Source organism: Dasypus novemcinctus, chromosome 5 (assembly GCF_030445035.2).
Source record: "Dasypus novemcinctus isolate mDasNov1 chromosome 5, mDasNov1.1.hap2, whole genome shotgun sequence".
NCBI lineage: Eukaryota > Metazoa > Chordata > Mammalia > Cingulata > Dasypodidae > Dasypus > Dasypus novemcinctus.
The window spans coordinates 118,626,630-118,640,994 of NC_080677.1; the positions used below are offsets into that span (position 1 = coordinate 118,626,630).

The window sequence follows — 14,365 nt, forward strand, 5'->3', positions numbered from 1 at the left end:
AAGAACATGAACAGACATATGCACACCTATGTTCTAGCAGCATTATTCACAATTGCCAAAGGATGGAAACAACCCAATTGTCTATCAACCAATGAATGGGTAAGCAAAATGTTGTATATACATACACTAGAATATTATTCAGCTGTAAGAAGAAATGAAGTCCTGATATAGGTGACAACATGGATGAACCTTGAGGACATTTATCTTGAATAAAACAAGCCAGACACACAAAAAACAAATATTGTATGATATCACTAATATGAGAAAATTATAATAAGCAAACACATGGACTCAAGAATATAGGTCCCAGGAAACAGAACAAAGGTGGCAAAGGAGCAATACTTAATCTGTGTAGGAATTACAATAAGGTTGATAGCAAATGTTTGAAAAAGGATAGAGATGATGGGAGCACATTATTGTGAGGGTAATTAACAGTGTTGAATAGTGTGTGTGATTATGGTAGAAAAGGGTTGTGTTTACCTTGGATGAAACATGACTGTATAACATAGTGAACCCCCACTGTGGATGATGACTGTGGCTAATAGTACAAAATTAAGAATGTTCTTTCATGAGCTAGAACAAATGTACATCACTATTACAAGGTGTTAATAGGGTGGCATATGAGGGAAAATACAACTAATGCAAATTATTGACTATAGTTAACAGCAATATTGCAATTTTTTTCATCAGATGTAACAAAGGTTCTATACCAATGCCAAGGGTCAATAATAGGGAGGTATAAGGGGGAAGGGTTTTCGTTATGGTTTTGTTTTTATGTTTGCAGCAATGAAAATGTTCTAACTCTGAATATGGTGATGAATGTACACCTCTGTGATTATATGAGATCCACTGAGTGCACACTTTGAATGGATTGTATGGTGTGTGACTAAAACGGCTTATATTAAATAAGAAGTAGCTATGATGATTTCCTTAGTTGTTTGAATGCAAATCACTTTCCATACTCTTACTCTGCTTTTCTCCTCCACTTAACATTGTTACTAACTGAAATAGTCTCTTATATTTTCTCATGTACCAGAATATAAGCTCCATGAGGGCATGAACTTTATTTTTCCCTCTCCACACCCTTCAATATTTTCTGCTTTATTAATCTGAACATTAAAAGAACTGGAAAAGACTTCAGATAACTAAGCCAATCAGATTCAAACTCTTGGGATTTTAACACTATTTGAAATAAAAAATTCAGATAAAATTTGGCAGTTAGTGGCAGAAGGTGAAGCTGAAAACTGAAGTTCTGAGATAAAAGATAAACCAAGTCTTAGCCTGAAAATTGAGTATATAGAATATATGGTGGGGGAGGGGTAGACTATCCATGGAACTGGGGGAAGGTCTGGAGGAAGGAACAGGTGAACTCTTGGGAGGTGGAGGTCTGTGGTTGAGAACACAATTGTGGGAATGTTCTTTCGGCAGTTACGGCAGGGGAGAGTCACTGGTGCAGAGTATTGGTGGTGGAGGGATGTGTGGGGAAGGGAGCACCTGGGACATGCTTTTGTGGAATAGGAAGGTGCTCACTGTGTCATGGGGTATTATCTCAGGGGGTGGAGACCCACACAGTAAACAGCAAAATATTAAACTACCATCCTGGGGAGTCCTGCTACATTCCAAATAGAGAGGTAAGAATCTCTTGAGTACATAGGCAGTACTTAATAGAAGAAACCGACCAATATGCCAAACCCTCAACATTAATACATATAAACCTCATTCTCATAAAATTGAAATTTAGCCTAATAATAACTATTGCCTAAGAGTTACCTCTTGAAAACCTCCTTGTTACACAAATCCAAAATCAGCAAATAAATGTACTGCCTTCTCCCCGGCACAGGGCATGGCTCCCAGTAATGAGCCTCCCTGAACTGAGGGATTAATGCCAAGCGCCAACCAGTGAGGCATTTAGAAAAAGACCTTAACCAAAAGGAGAAAACATTAAATACATACGAAATTTTACAACTAAGAGATTTCAAAATGAGTCAGGGAGTCATTTCAGAGGTTACCCTTATGCATGTCAGGCAGATCTCACTAACTGCCGCTGTGAACAAAGCCTCAAAAAGGGGTGCTTCTGAGGGCTCTATAGCCTCCCAGACACTATAGGTGAGACACACAGCCCCTTGAATTGAGCACCCTGCCAGTGGGCCTTACTTTGGAATATATGACAACATATTTCCCCAATGTAACAGAGTTAGACTCATTTATAATATCCCTGTACATGATTCTTCTACCCCTTTTATTTGAGTCTATAATTAGCACTATACTCATCAAATATGTCTCAGAGACTTAACTCCTTGGTCTGCTCATAAGCCTTGAATCTCAGCAGAGATGCAGCCAACAACTACTCTCCAGTTCATCAGACTTGCCCAGGACAACTAACAAGATGATGATGATGGACAACCCCCATCCCATAAAAAGAGTTTCTACAACTGCAGGCAAAACAGTTCCTTCCATCTGCTCCATAAGATTTAATCCCCTACTCAACCTGAAGTGGAGTGGGCATCATCATCCCCAAACCCTCAAGGTTGAGGAATAAACAACCTAAGGGGAGAATGCAAGCACAGGCGAAGTAAACTTATTAATATTGTAGTAATGGAAGAACATGAAACACTGATGTAAAGATAGTGTTGACCAGAGGTTCTGGGATGGGGATGGGGAGGGAATAACAGGTAGAACTTAGGACATTTTTAGGGCATTGGAATTAAATGTAAATCCTAATGTAACTATAGACCTTGGTTAACAGCAATGCTTCAAGATTTACTCACCAATTATAACAAATGTACCATACCATTGTAAGATGTTATTAATAGGGGAAGATGTAGGAGGAGAAGGGATGGAGTATATGGAAATCGTTTATACTTATTTTCTTTTTCTAAAAAAACTTTTTGTTCCTTTAGTTCATTTCCTTTTCTCTTTTTTTATTCTTTAAACCCTTGTGTCAAGGGCTAATCACTTATACTTGTGATGTAACTTTTCTGTAATCTAACACCTCTTTAAAAAAGTTGATTATATGAAAAAATTAAAATAAAAAAAAAAGATATATAGGGTATATATAGGATTTCCAAGTCTGTTAATAGCAGGGAAATAAAAATAATACCAGCAGCTAACACCCTGAAGTGTTGGCCTCCATTCTGAGTACCTTGCACTTATGTAATCACCTTGAGGAAGGTAATATTATTAAGACCCATTTTATGGGTGAAGAGGTAGAGTGATCAATTTGTCCAAATCTACACAACCAGTGAGTAGCAGAGCAGAATTTGAACTCAGGCAATCTAGATCCAGGACCTGATCTGTGTACCTGGTCATAGACAAGCATCTGTGACCCCAAGCTGCTCAATTTCTAAAGCAGAATTGGAACCAGTTCTCATTTCTGAAGCTCTGATATACTTCAGTTGCCATTCTTGGATTCTTGGGAGAGGAAGACAAGACTTGAATTCTTATTTTCTTACTATTTCACATTTATTATCCTTTTAGTAACTTCTGCTTTCATGAAATACCTGGAATTCTTACAACTCAAAGAGCCTAATTAGAACACCTTGATTTTAATCCTGCCTTGAGGTATGTTTTATATAATGATACATCACCAAGAAAAAAAAAATCCAACTCCAGAAATGTTATTGAACAATGTAGATTTTACTGAGAGTTTCAATAGCAGACAGAGCAGAATTACATTTCACCCCCCACAGCAAAATTTACTAAAAAAATCCCCTTTCATAACCTTGTCCTTCCCCAAAGCCCTTGCTCAGGCAGCTACTTCAACCCATCTTTCTCCCCAATGATTTCCTTGTCAGCCTCCCACCTTTTCTACCTCCTCTATAAATACACATCAGCAAAACTAAAGATACAAGCCATAAAAATGAATTTCTGATACATGCAGACAATACGGATGAGCCTAGAAGACGTCATGTTGAATGAAACAAGCCAGACACAAAAGGTAAAATATTGTAATGATCTCACTGATATGAAACAATTAGAATAGGCAAATCCAGAGTCAGAAACTCGAATACACGTTATCAGGGGATGGGGACAGGTAGGGAAAGGGGGATTGATAGTTAATTGGTAAAAAATTTCTTTTTGAGTGATGGAAAGGTTTTGATAACAGATAAGGTGATAATAGCAAAATATTGTGAATATATTTTATACCATTGAATAATATATTTGAATGTGATTAAAAGGGCAAGTTTTAGGTTATATATATGTTGAGAATAAAAATTAAAGAAAAAACCATTTGACTGTACAACACAGTAAACCCTAATGTAAATTATAAGTAATAGTTACTAGTGCAATTTTAATAATATTCTTTCATCAATTGTAACAAAGGAACCACACTAACACAAAGTATAAATAATAGGAGAGATATATGGAAACTATGTATTTTCTGCATGATTTCTTTTCTTGTGTGACTGAATGTTCATAGCAGCTTTATTCTTTTTTTTCATTTTTTATTATCTTTTTTAAAAGATACATAGATCATACAAAATCTACATGATTTCTATGTAAACTTACTACTTCTCTAATTAAAAAAAAAACAACTAAAGATACACAAAGAGTCCACAGCAAAACAAAAGCCCAGTAATCACGCATTCTATTATTTCTTCAGCATACACCATTCATGCAGCCATTCACAGCTAAAGAAGATGAGGGCCAGAATATTTAAGAGATTTGCCTGAAATCCCACTGTGAGTTAGAAGGAAGAACACGTTTCCTGGCATAGAGTTCCTTCAATCACACCATGCTTCCTTAATATGCTCCTTACCATAGATAAGGCAAAAGAAAATTGTCATATAATGCAAACAGAACTTTTCAAGAAAACAAGAGTCCAGATTCATGAGATTTGATGATATCAGGGCATGAACATCTCAAACATTTGCCAGCAAGCGGTGCATCAGAACACTTACTCTAGCCTTTTTTTAATGTGTTCCACATCCTCGGAAGACACAAATTTTGGCCTTCTGACGACATCGCTTTGAGTCTTGGAAACTACGTTGGTCTGAATCATCCCTTTAGACAGGAAAACAATAAAACAAACAAGAATCAAGAATTGTTCCTAGAAAATGACTTCTTGTTATTTTTCACGGGCAAACATCATGGCAAATATTCATGACTGAAATGCGCATGTATGAAGAGAGAAAATCATTTTAGGTGGTAATTTCTTACGATAAAAATGTGTACCCTTCAGTGTCCTTAGCTGTAAGACCCAGAAGGAAAACAGGTAGATGAGTATTCAGGACTTAATCTAATCTTCAAATCAAAGCCAGAAGGTCCAAGAGGAGAGCTAGGACAGGAACAGAGCAGGAGACCATCCATTTAAGCGCCCCTAAAACCAGACATCAATGATTACAAATCCCAATGCAGTATCTATAGCTTGAAGTTTTTTCCTACAGCAAGTGTAAAAAGTAATTTTCATTTTGTGCCTATTGTATACCCAGGTCCAAACTGCAGCCAAAGTGATCCTTTTAAAAAGTAAATCATCATATGTTGTGGGTGAAAGGGTAAAATGGTATAACCAGTTAAACTTACACTGACTATGTGATCCAGCAATCTCACCCCTAGGTATTTATTCAAGATGAATGAAAACCTATATCCACACAAAGACTGAATATGAATGTTCATAGCAGCTTTATTATAATAGCTCCCAAGTGGAAACAACCCACATGCTCATCAACAAGTCAAATGTATAAACAAATTATGGCATGTCTTTAAATGGAATATTACTCAGCAACAAAAAGGAAAGAATTATTTACTATACATGCAACAGTACAGATGAATCAAAAATATTATTCCAAGTGAAAGAAGTCAGCCACATGCAGAGTCCATACTGAATGAATCTATTTATATGAAGTTAAAGAATAGGTAAAACTAATCTATAGTTATTGCCTGCAATGGGGGTAAAAGATGGGGCTGTGGGTTGGAAAGGGTCAGACTAACTGCAAAGAACATGAGGAAACTTCTTGAATTGATGGATATTCTATATGTTGATTAGGGATATGGCACATGCATTTGTCAAAACTCATCAAACTGTTTAAAAAGGATGCATTTTATTACACTAAATTATACCTCAATAAAGATTATTTAAAACAAAACAACAAGAACAACAAAAAGAGTAAAGGGGAACATATGTGGCTCAAGCAATTGAGCACCTGCTTCCCACTTGAGAGGTCCCGGGTTTGGTTCCTGGAGCCTCCTAAAAATATTTTTTTAAAAAACAAACCACTGGGAAGCAGACGTGGCTCAACTAATAGAGCATCTACCATATGGGAGGGTCCAGGGTTTAATACCCAGGGCTCCTGACCCATGTGCAAAGAGTGCCGTGCCACGCAGGGGCGCCACCGCGCCCTGCAAGGATAACCGCCCTTCGTGAAAAAAGTGCAGCCCGCCCAGGAGTGGCGCCGCACACAGAGAGCTGACACAGCAAGATGACACAACAAAAAAGAGACGTAGTTTCCCGGTGCCACCAAGGGTAGAAGGAGACATAGAAGGAGACATAGAAGAACACACAGCGAGTGGACACAGAGAGCAGACAACGGGGGGGAGGGGGAAGAGGAAAAGAAAAATCTTAAAAAAAAAAAAAAAACCAAACAAGTGAAAAACCAACAGCAGATGTGGCTCAGTGACTGAGCACTGGCTTCCCACATATGAGGTCCCAGGTTCAATTCCTGGTCAAAAAAAAAAAAAAAGTAAATGAAAGCATGCCACAACTCTGCTCAAAACCTCCCATGGCTTCCATCTAATAAAATATACAGGTTTCTGTCTCTGCCCTCATCTCTTATAGACCTTACTATTCTCTGAAACCTCAAACATGCACGTTACAGCCTTAGCCCTAGCTATTCCCTGGAGTGCCTGCCTTCTCACGGGCAGTGCTGGCTCCCTCCTTCCAAAGATTCTTCCTCAGATTGAAGTAGGCCCTCCGCCACCAAGGCCCCCATTCTCCCTCTGCTTCATCACATTGTTTTATTTTCTCCATAACTCTTATCACTTCTGATATTGCTTCATTTCCTTACTTGTTTATTGTCTATCACCACCCTCTCAAATCTAGGCTTCAAGAGAGCAAGTTCATCGCTGTATCACCTGGCACACAGCTGGCTCTCAAATATTAGTTTAATGAATCAGAGGATATACTTGTTGTCTAGATAAAAAAAAAGAAAAATTCTTTTGTAACCCTGCAAAATGCTCTGAATTGGCTGCTGTGAAGCAAGTGAACACAAGTAGCTGTTAAATTGCTCCCAATTCAGACACACGGTGCATGACTTCTCATCTCACCTTTAAATTGTATAAAGAATTTAATACCACCAAAGGAAAAAAATTAATGTAAGTCATTTTTAATTTTACCACCTGATATAACAGATTTTTATTTTTCTCTGTTGCCTTCTAGTCTTAGTCCACATGCATTCATTACTGTCATTGTAGCACACATTAAAATTTTCCTTAAACCTTTTTTAATTTTAAAAATAATATACAAACAAAAATGTGAATAAGTACACATTTTGGCTTCTGCCTTTTTCATTTAACAATATCAAATTTTGCATTTGCTATGTAGTTTTAATAATCATAATTTTAACAATGCCAATACTCCAAGAAATTAAATTCTCTTATTTGGTCACTATCCTACCGGTACACAGTCCGTTCCTATTTTTTAGTGCTATTGTTAAGGCTTCAGTCATTATTTTCATGCCTATAGCTTTTTTTTTTTCTGGAGAATTATTTTCTTAGGAAAATTACTGAGAGAATGAGAAAGCAGGCATATTTAATATCTTTTGATATATACAGCCAAGTTGCATTTCAAAAGGAAAATGGTTGGTATAATGGTTTTAAAAAGCTATGTTACCACTCAGCTAAGATGGAGTTGAAGAAGGACAATCACCACACCATGGAGCCTAGAGTGATTACAACCGAAAATGGGAGGATTGCATCCAGCATCCATGTGGAATCTGAGCCTCCTCTTGACATAGAGGTGCAATGGACACAACCAATCCAATGTCCACAAAGAAGAGGTGGCATTGGATTGGGAAAAGTGGACATGGTGGACGATGGGTGTGGGGAAAGGCAGGAAGAGATGAGAGGTGGAGGCGTCTTTGGGTCATGGAGCTGCCCTGGATGGTGCCTCAGAGGTAATCACCGGACATTGTAAATCCTCACAGGGCCCACTGGATGGAATGGAGGAGAGTATGGGCCATGATGTGGACCATTGTCTATGAGGTGCAGAGGTGCCCAAAGATGTACTTACCAAATCCGATGGATATGTCATGACGATGGGAACGAGTGTTGTTGGGGGGGGAGAGGGGGGTGGGGGGGGTGGGGTTGAATGGGACCTCACATATATATTTTTAATGTAATATTATTACAAAGTCAATAAAAAAATATAAAAAATAAAAAAATAAAAAAAAATAAAAAAAAAAAAAAAGCTATGTTACTTAATAGAGCAGATGTACATCACTATTGCAGGGTGATGGGAATATGGAGAAGCATGGGAAAACTACAATTGGTGTGACCTATAAACTATGGATTAACAGCAATACTATAATATTCTTGCATCAATGCCAAAGATGTACTGTGTTCATAATGGAGGCGTATGGAAAAAATGTGCCAAATGTACGCTATGGACCATGGGTTGGTGGTAATAGCCTGAGGATATTATCTCATAATCTGTAACAAATGTTCCACCACGGTGTGATGTGTGTTGGGAATTCTACACATGTGCATGATTGTTTTGCAAGTTCACAAAACCTCTGAAATAAAAATATATTTTGAAAAAATGGTGTGGGTTGGGGGAAAAATTCACCAAATGTGAAATAGGGACATTGGGTAGTAATATTTTGACAATGCTCTTGCATAGTTTGTTAACAAATGTTTCACAAGGAAAAGTGTTGGTGGAGGGGTGATGTATGAGACCCCTGTATGATGTTATGTATGTTTATTTTGTAAGTTCACAATTTTTACTATACACTTATTGTTTATGCATGTTCATGTATGAATGATGTACTTCAATAAAAAATATGTTTTTAAAAAAAGCTATGTTACTTAAGATTCACTAATTAGTACAGGACTCACGTACCACCTGGGACTGACAAGGACCTGAGAAGGTCGTCATCTACTTCTTACCAAAGACCTGCAGGGCTGGTCCTAAAGGGCATGTATCTAACCATATATGCAGGGAGTATTCCAGGGGTTAGATTGATGGGAAAGTACATTCAGAGAGAGGGCAGTTTCTGCCCTGCTTTTTGACAAAGACAGAAGACATTCTGCTAGGAGCTAACCAGAGCCACTGGGATCTTTCCAAGGCTGCTCAAATAAATATGGTGGAAAGCAAAGTGCTTTAGTCAATGTGAAAGATAAAACCACTGACGCACATGATGAAGCCTAAAAGAAACAGCAAGCTTGTAAAACTCTGAAGATGTCCAAATATGGTAGTAGTCATCAGCACCTATAATTTCTGCCTCAGCCTGGGAAGCAGCCCACTCAGAATCAGAGGCTTAGAATGGCACAGGTGAGAGCATCCCTAGACCATTTAGTCCAATCCCTTCATTTTAGAGATGAGGAAACTGAGGTCTAGACACGCCAGGTGAGAAACTAGTTGCCTCACATTGAAACTGAGGTCTAGAAAGGCCAAGCTGCCATCTTGGGAATGCCAGATGACATTCCTGAGGGGGCATAGCAAGTGTGGTGGATCAGAGCCAGGGCTCCTAAGCACGGGTCTTCTGATGGCCACTGGCTTCCAGTACACAGCTCACCTTGCTAAAAAATAATCTCAGGGGAGAAAGCAAACAGCCCACCCTGACTCTGGTCCACACACACAGCCATTCTGTTCTGACTCGCACATATACATCACATGCCAGATTTGAAAGACTCTCACCATTGCCAAATACAAAAACTTACCTTGGAAACTCAGTTCGTAGTTCTGTGAACCCTCCTTAAATGGTACAATTCCCCTTGGACAGGATAGAAACAAAGATTCCAGGTATGAAGAGCTGATGTTTGAAGTTTGCTGATTGTATTAAAAAAAAAAAAAAGGGTAAAAACTTCAGGGTAGGCTTTCAAGAAACCTCTACCGTTATATCTTACAAAACATTTTAGTCATGGGAGTTGATCAGGAGTGCATCTTGCCTTCCAAATCAAACTGGAAGTTCTCCCAGTTCAGGGCCATGTCACAGCCTTTGTAGTCCTCTCCATCATGGTGCTTAGGACAGTGCTGTCTACACTGAAGAAACTGACTATATGTGTAATGGAAGTCTGAAAAATAAAGCTCTTCTCAATATTCTTTTTACACCTTCCATAAATAGGAGCCAAGCGTGCAAAGAAACTTGACTGCCCTCTCCAGTGATGCCGGTCTGCCTGAGCTGTGTGACAGAATCCAGCACTCTACTCTCGCATGAAGTATATCGTCATGGGCTCTTTTATCCAGTCACATGGTGAGAAAGCACAGTTTAGAGTTGTAGTGAAAGAAAGCAAAAGTGGACATTCTGTTCTTCACCCAAACTCCAACAGGTATACTGCTGTTCAAATATCTATAACCTAATCCTTCTCTGTCCTGAACAAATAAAATCAACCAAACCTCCCATCAATGACACTGAAAAACCACCCGAATTTCCACTGAAAGGGGCAATGATCAAAGAGGTGAGGACTTTCAAAAAAATATGTCAAGATATGTCACTGGTCTCCACGCATAATATAAAAGGTCCAAACATCAGAATAAGTGGGTACAGGGAAGTGTTGATTCTATCCAGAGGCAGGCTAGGCCACAGTTCCACTGTTCCCATCTTTGGCAAGGGTGGCAGACCAGATTGGACGTGAGCCCGTAAGAGCAGGAATTTCCAACATTTAATGATGCGGAGACACTTGCTCCTTATGATCAAGACTGGAGGAGCTAGCGACAGCAATGTCCTGCTGGCAGTTCATAGTGAGGAGGGGCTCACCATCCTTTAAAAGGACATTCTATACTCTGATCTTTCAGACACACTCACCTCCTTTTCCTTTCCCCCAAGAGCAATGTCTGCTGGATGTAAGGGTGAGGGCACCAGAATGAATGCACCCAAAGGAAAATGTCCTGGTTGGAGAAAGGCCTGAGCTGGGTCTCTTTAGCCTGGAGAGGAGGATGGTGGGAGCAGAAAAGCTGTGTTCAAATACTTGCAAAGCCAACCAGAGAAAGCAGGAATAAACTTGAGAGTTTTTCAGGATGTAGAACCAGGACAAATGGGCAGAAGAGACAAGGAAGCAGACTTTAGCACACTTTCCTAACCTACAGCATTCAACAATTAAGTCACATCATGAAGATGTTTGTTGAAACAGCAGCTGCGAGATTATCTATTGTAAAAGATAATCTCCCAGCTGCTATATTGTAAAAGGGCTATTGTAAAAGAGCTTCCTACACAGAGTAGGCACTGGGAAACTAAGTTTCTATGATTAGATGACATGTTGGTAAACCTCATGCCTTTGTCAGGCCCTAAAGAGCAGCTGAAATGGGCACACACCTGTGCAGGTACAGGGTGAGGCAGGGCCACTCTGTGACCTCTATGCATCCCAGGTTTGACCTCTCACTAAATCTCTGCACCCATTTACAATTCTCATAGCTCGTGTCCTGTGTTTACCCACTGCCTGCTCAGCACTGCCTTAGAATCCTAGAACCTAGTCTGTTCTTGTCTGAAGGGGTCTACAAAGCACTGGTCAAGAGTGCTTCAACCTGCAACGTGCATGTGACTTACCCAAGGATTTTACTGAAGTGTATACTCTGATTCAGGAGGAATGGGTTAAGACCTGAGATTCTGTATTTCTAACGGCTCCCAGCAAAGCTGATGTTGCTGCTCTGCAGAGCTCACTTTGACTACAGGGCAGCAGGGTCTAGATCAGAGCTGCCCAATGAAACTTCCAGAAATGTACAGAAACATCTACATTGTCCAATATGATAGCCACAAGCTACATGCAGTTACAGAGCACTGAATATGTGGCCAGTTGAACTGAGCAACTGAATCCTTAATTTCATTTTAAGTTTAACTATTTAAATTTAAATTAATTGAACTAATATAAATTTAAAATTAAATACCGATAGTTAATTTTCAGTTATGTGAGTTCCACCTCAATAAAAACAATTGAATAACCACCTGTGCCTAGTGCTGTCATGCTGAGTCAGTGTCTGAGCATATGGGCAGCCATGCATGGTTCCACTCGGACCTTCCTCTGGTCCTGCCCTCACACTGTACTCCAGTTCTGTAACTGCCTTTTCCTTACTAGACAAGTTACTTGAAAAACAGGTGGTTGTATTCAGTATTTGGCACATTCTAGGCCTGTATACACGTTTGCTGACTGACTGAATGAATGAATGACCAAATGAATAAGTGGCAAAGCTTTCAGTTATTGATTCCCCCAGAAGACTTGACTTACATTTTAGTTCCAGGAACCAACTTCCTTTGTCTTGATTCTTGGTCTTCTAGAGCTGAGGTTTGCCCTGTTCTTGCCCTTCTCTCAGGCCCTGTACTCCTGTCCTTTCTTGACACCAGCTTTCACAGCTACTTGCTGGTAAACATTTATCTCCGAGGATGACCAACCTGGAACTGTACATCCTGCCTGATGCAAACCCCCAACTACCAGGCTCTGCTCTCTTCCTGTCATCCCTGCTCTAGCTCCTTCCTATACCACTGCTGCCCACGGCCTATCTATTCAATCATGTCCTCTTCTTGTCCACCATCAACACAAGTCCTCGTTAGGCATAGTAATTGCCAAAAAAGGATATCCACTCTAGCTTCCACAGAGCTCACTATCAAAGCACCTACCCTTTGTTGGCAAGAAATTCTGCGCCCCAAGTTCCTACTAGGGAAGTTCCTAACCCAGAACTCTCGGTTGCCTAAAGCTTATTAAAAATTAAGTTGCAAAAAAAAAAAAAAAAAATCTATGGGACATTATCTGAAGACTATATAGTCCACCCTTTTTTCTAAATATTCTAACCTGCACACTGAATCAAACCAGGCCACCAAAAAGCTGAAAACTTGGACAAGAATTCATTTAATTGTGGGAAAAAAACCAGGCTTCTCCTTATGTTTGGGGTTCAAGTCTCCTGGGACCACCATTTTTGTTTTCCTTGAACAGCCAGCAAGGAAAAACAGAAACCCAAGGCTTGACTTTTTATTTATTAAATAAAAGAAGAGCTAACTCCATTTATAGAAAGACATTTCTAATTAATATGAGACAGTAATAATTTATTCACATCTTCAAAGAAAATATTCCATTTCTTATAGTAAACATGTGCCATCAATTCAATGAATCCAACATATTACATGTTTGCAGATTAAAAGTTAAATATTAATACTAAAAATTTTGCTTCTAATACAAATGTATATTCCAAGAGAAGAACTTTGTATTAAAGAGTTCAGGAAGTTCCTTGATGTTTTATTAGGCAACAAGAACAAGGAAACTGATAAAAATTTAAATTTAAGCAGGATTTTTTTCTCCCACTGATAGTTCTCTTTGGTCCCTGGGACCCTGATGTCACTAGAATGTAAATATTTTTCAATCTTTTCCCCTTCTCTTACTGAAAATGGCAAGTATTTGACATAAGTACCATTTAGATCAATAGTTTATTTTTATTTTAACCCAGGCTAATTATTTTGGGGTTATAATTTCTATTTCCACAAGTACCTCACAGAATCACTTTAATGAGCTGCACTTTGACATCATCCTTGGCTTAAACATTTAACATGAAAAGAACTGCACAGAGCTCAATCTCATAGAAGATTCTGAACAGACCCTGGCTCCACAGAGTGGCTCCGTAGGTCACGATAGGTGAAAGGAGTACAATAAGGATGGGGACCAAGCAAGCAGGCTCTGAGACTATTTCTTCCATCCTATTTCAACAGGGAATAGTTTGCTTTAATCTAGCTTGCATTATTACTTAGATTAGGGGAAAGATTGTTTGATTTTTTTTTAAAAAAGCATCTGCTGCTAAAACAGTTTGGAAACCACTGTGCCTCCCCATGGGACCCAATGGGGGATGCTTTTCTCAGGCCTTACTAACTGAAAAAAGCTGTACTCCTCCTAAGTAACGTGTGTGTTCTTGACCAAGAAGCACAGGAAATCCTGTAACAACAGACTTTCTGTTTGCTGGTGCAGCCGGGCAGCCAGGCAGCTTGGTGCCCAAAGAGATGGCCCACAGAATAAGAGCTGTGAGATGCGTAATGCTGGCATCGCCTTGTCCCGACTTTATCTTTGGCTTCATTTTAATCTCTTGCTTTTACCTTCCTTTCTCCTTACTCTGATCTCATTACCTACTTGAGATCTTTTTTCTTTTTTATCCCATGAATTGTAGAGAGGAAGGGACACATAAACAGAAGGACAGAAGCTCTGCTTATCTCAACTTCTATTCCCTATTACCATGGCC

The 14,365-nt window shown here is 39.2% G+C and overlaps 1 protein-coding gene across 8 annotated transcripts in view; it reads right to left on the reverse strand.

Annotated features, from left to right (window-relative positions):
- The window catches only part of ZC3HAV1 (zinc finger CCCH-type containing, antiviral 1), an 84,254-nt gene that overhangs the window by 18,483 nt on the left and 51,406 nt on the right, over window positions 1-14,365 (reverse strand). For all 8 annotated transcript variants that reach the window (XM_004462133.5, XM_004462132.5, XM_004462135.4 and 5 more), the window contains exons 8-9: window positions 9,877-9,985; window positions 4,902-5,004 (exon numbers count right to left, since the gene is read on the reverse strand). In XM_004462133.5, coding sequence (XP_004462190.1) covers window positions 4,902-5,004; window positions 9,877-9,985 — 212 coding nt within the window. The remainder of the gene's footprint in view (window positions 1-4,901; window positions 5,005-9,876; window positions 9,986-14,365) is intronic.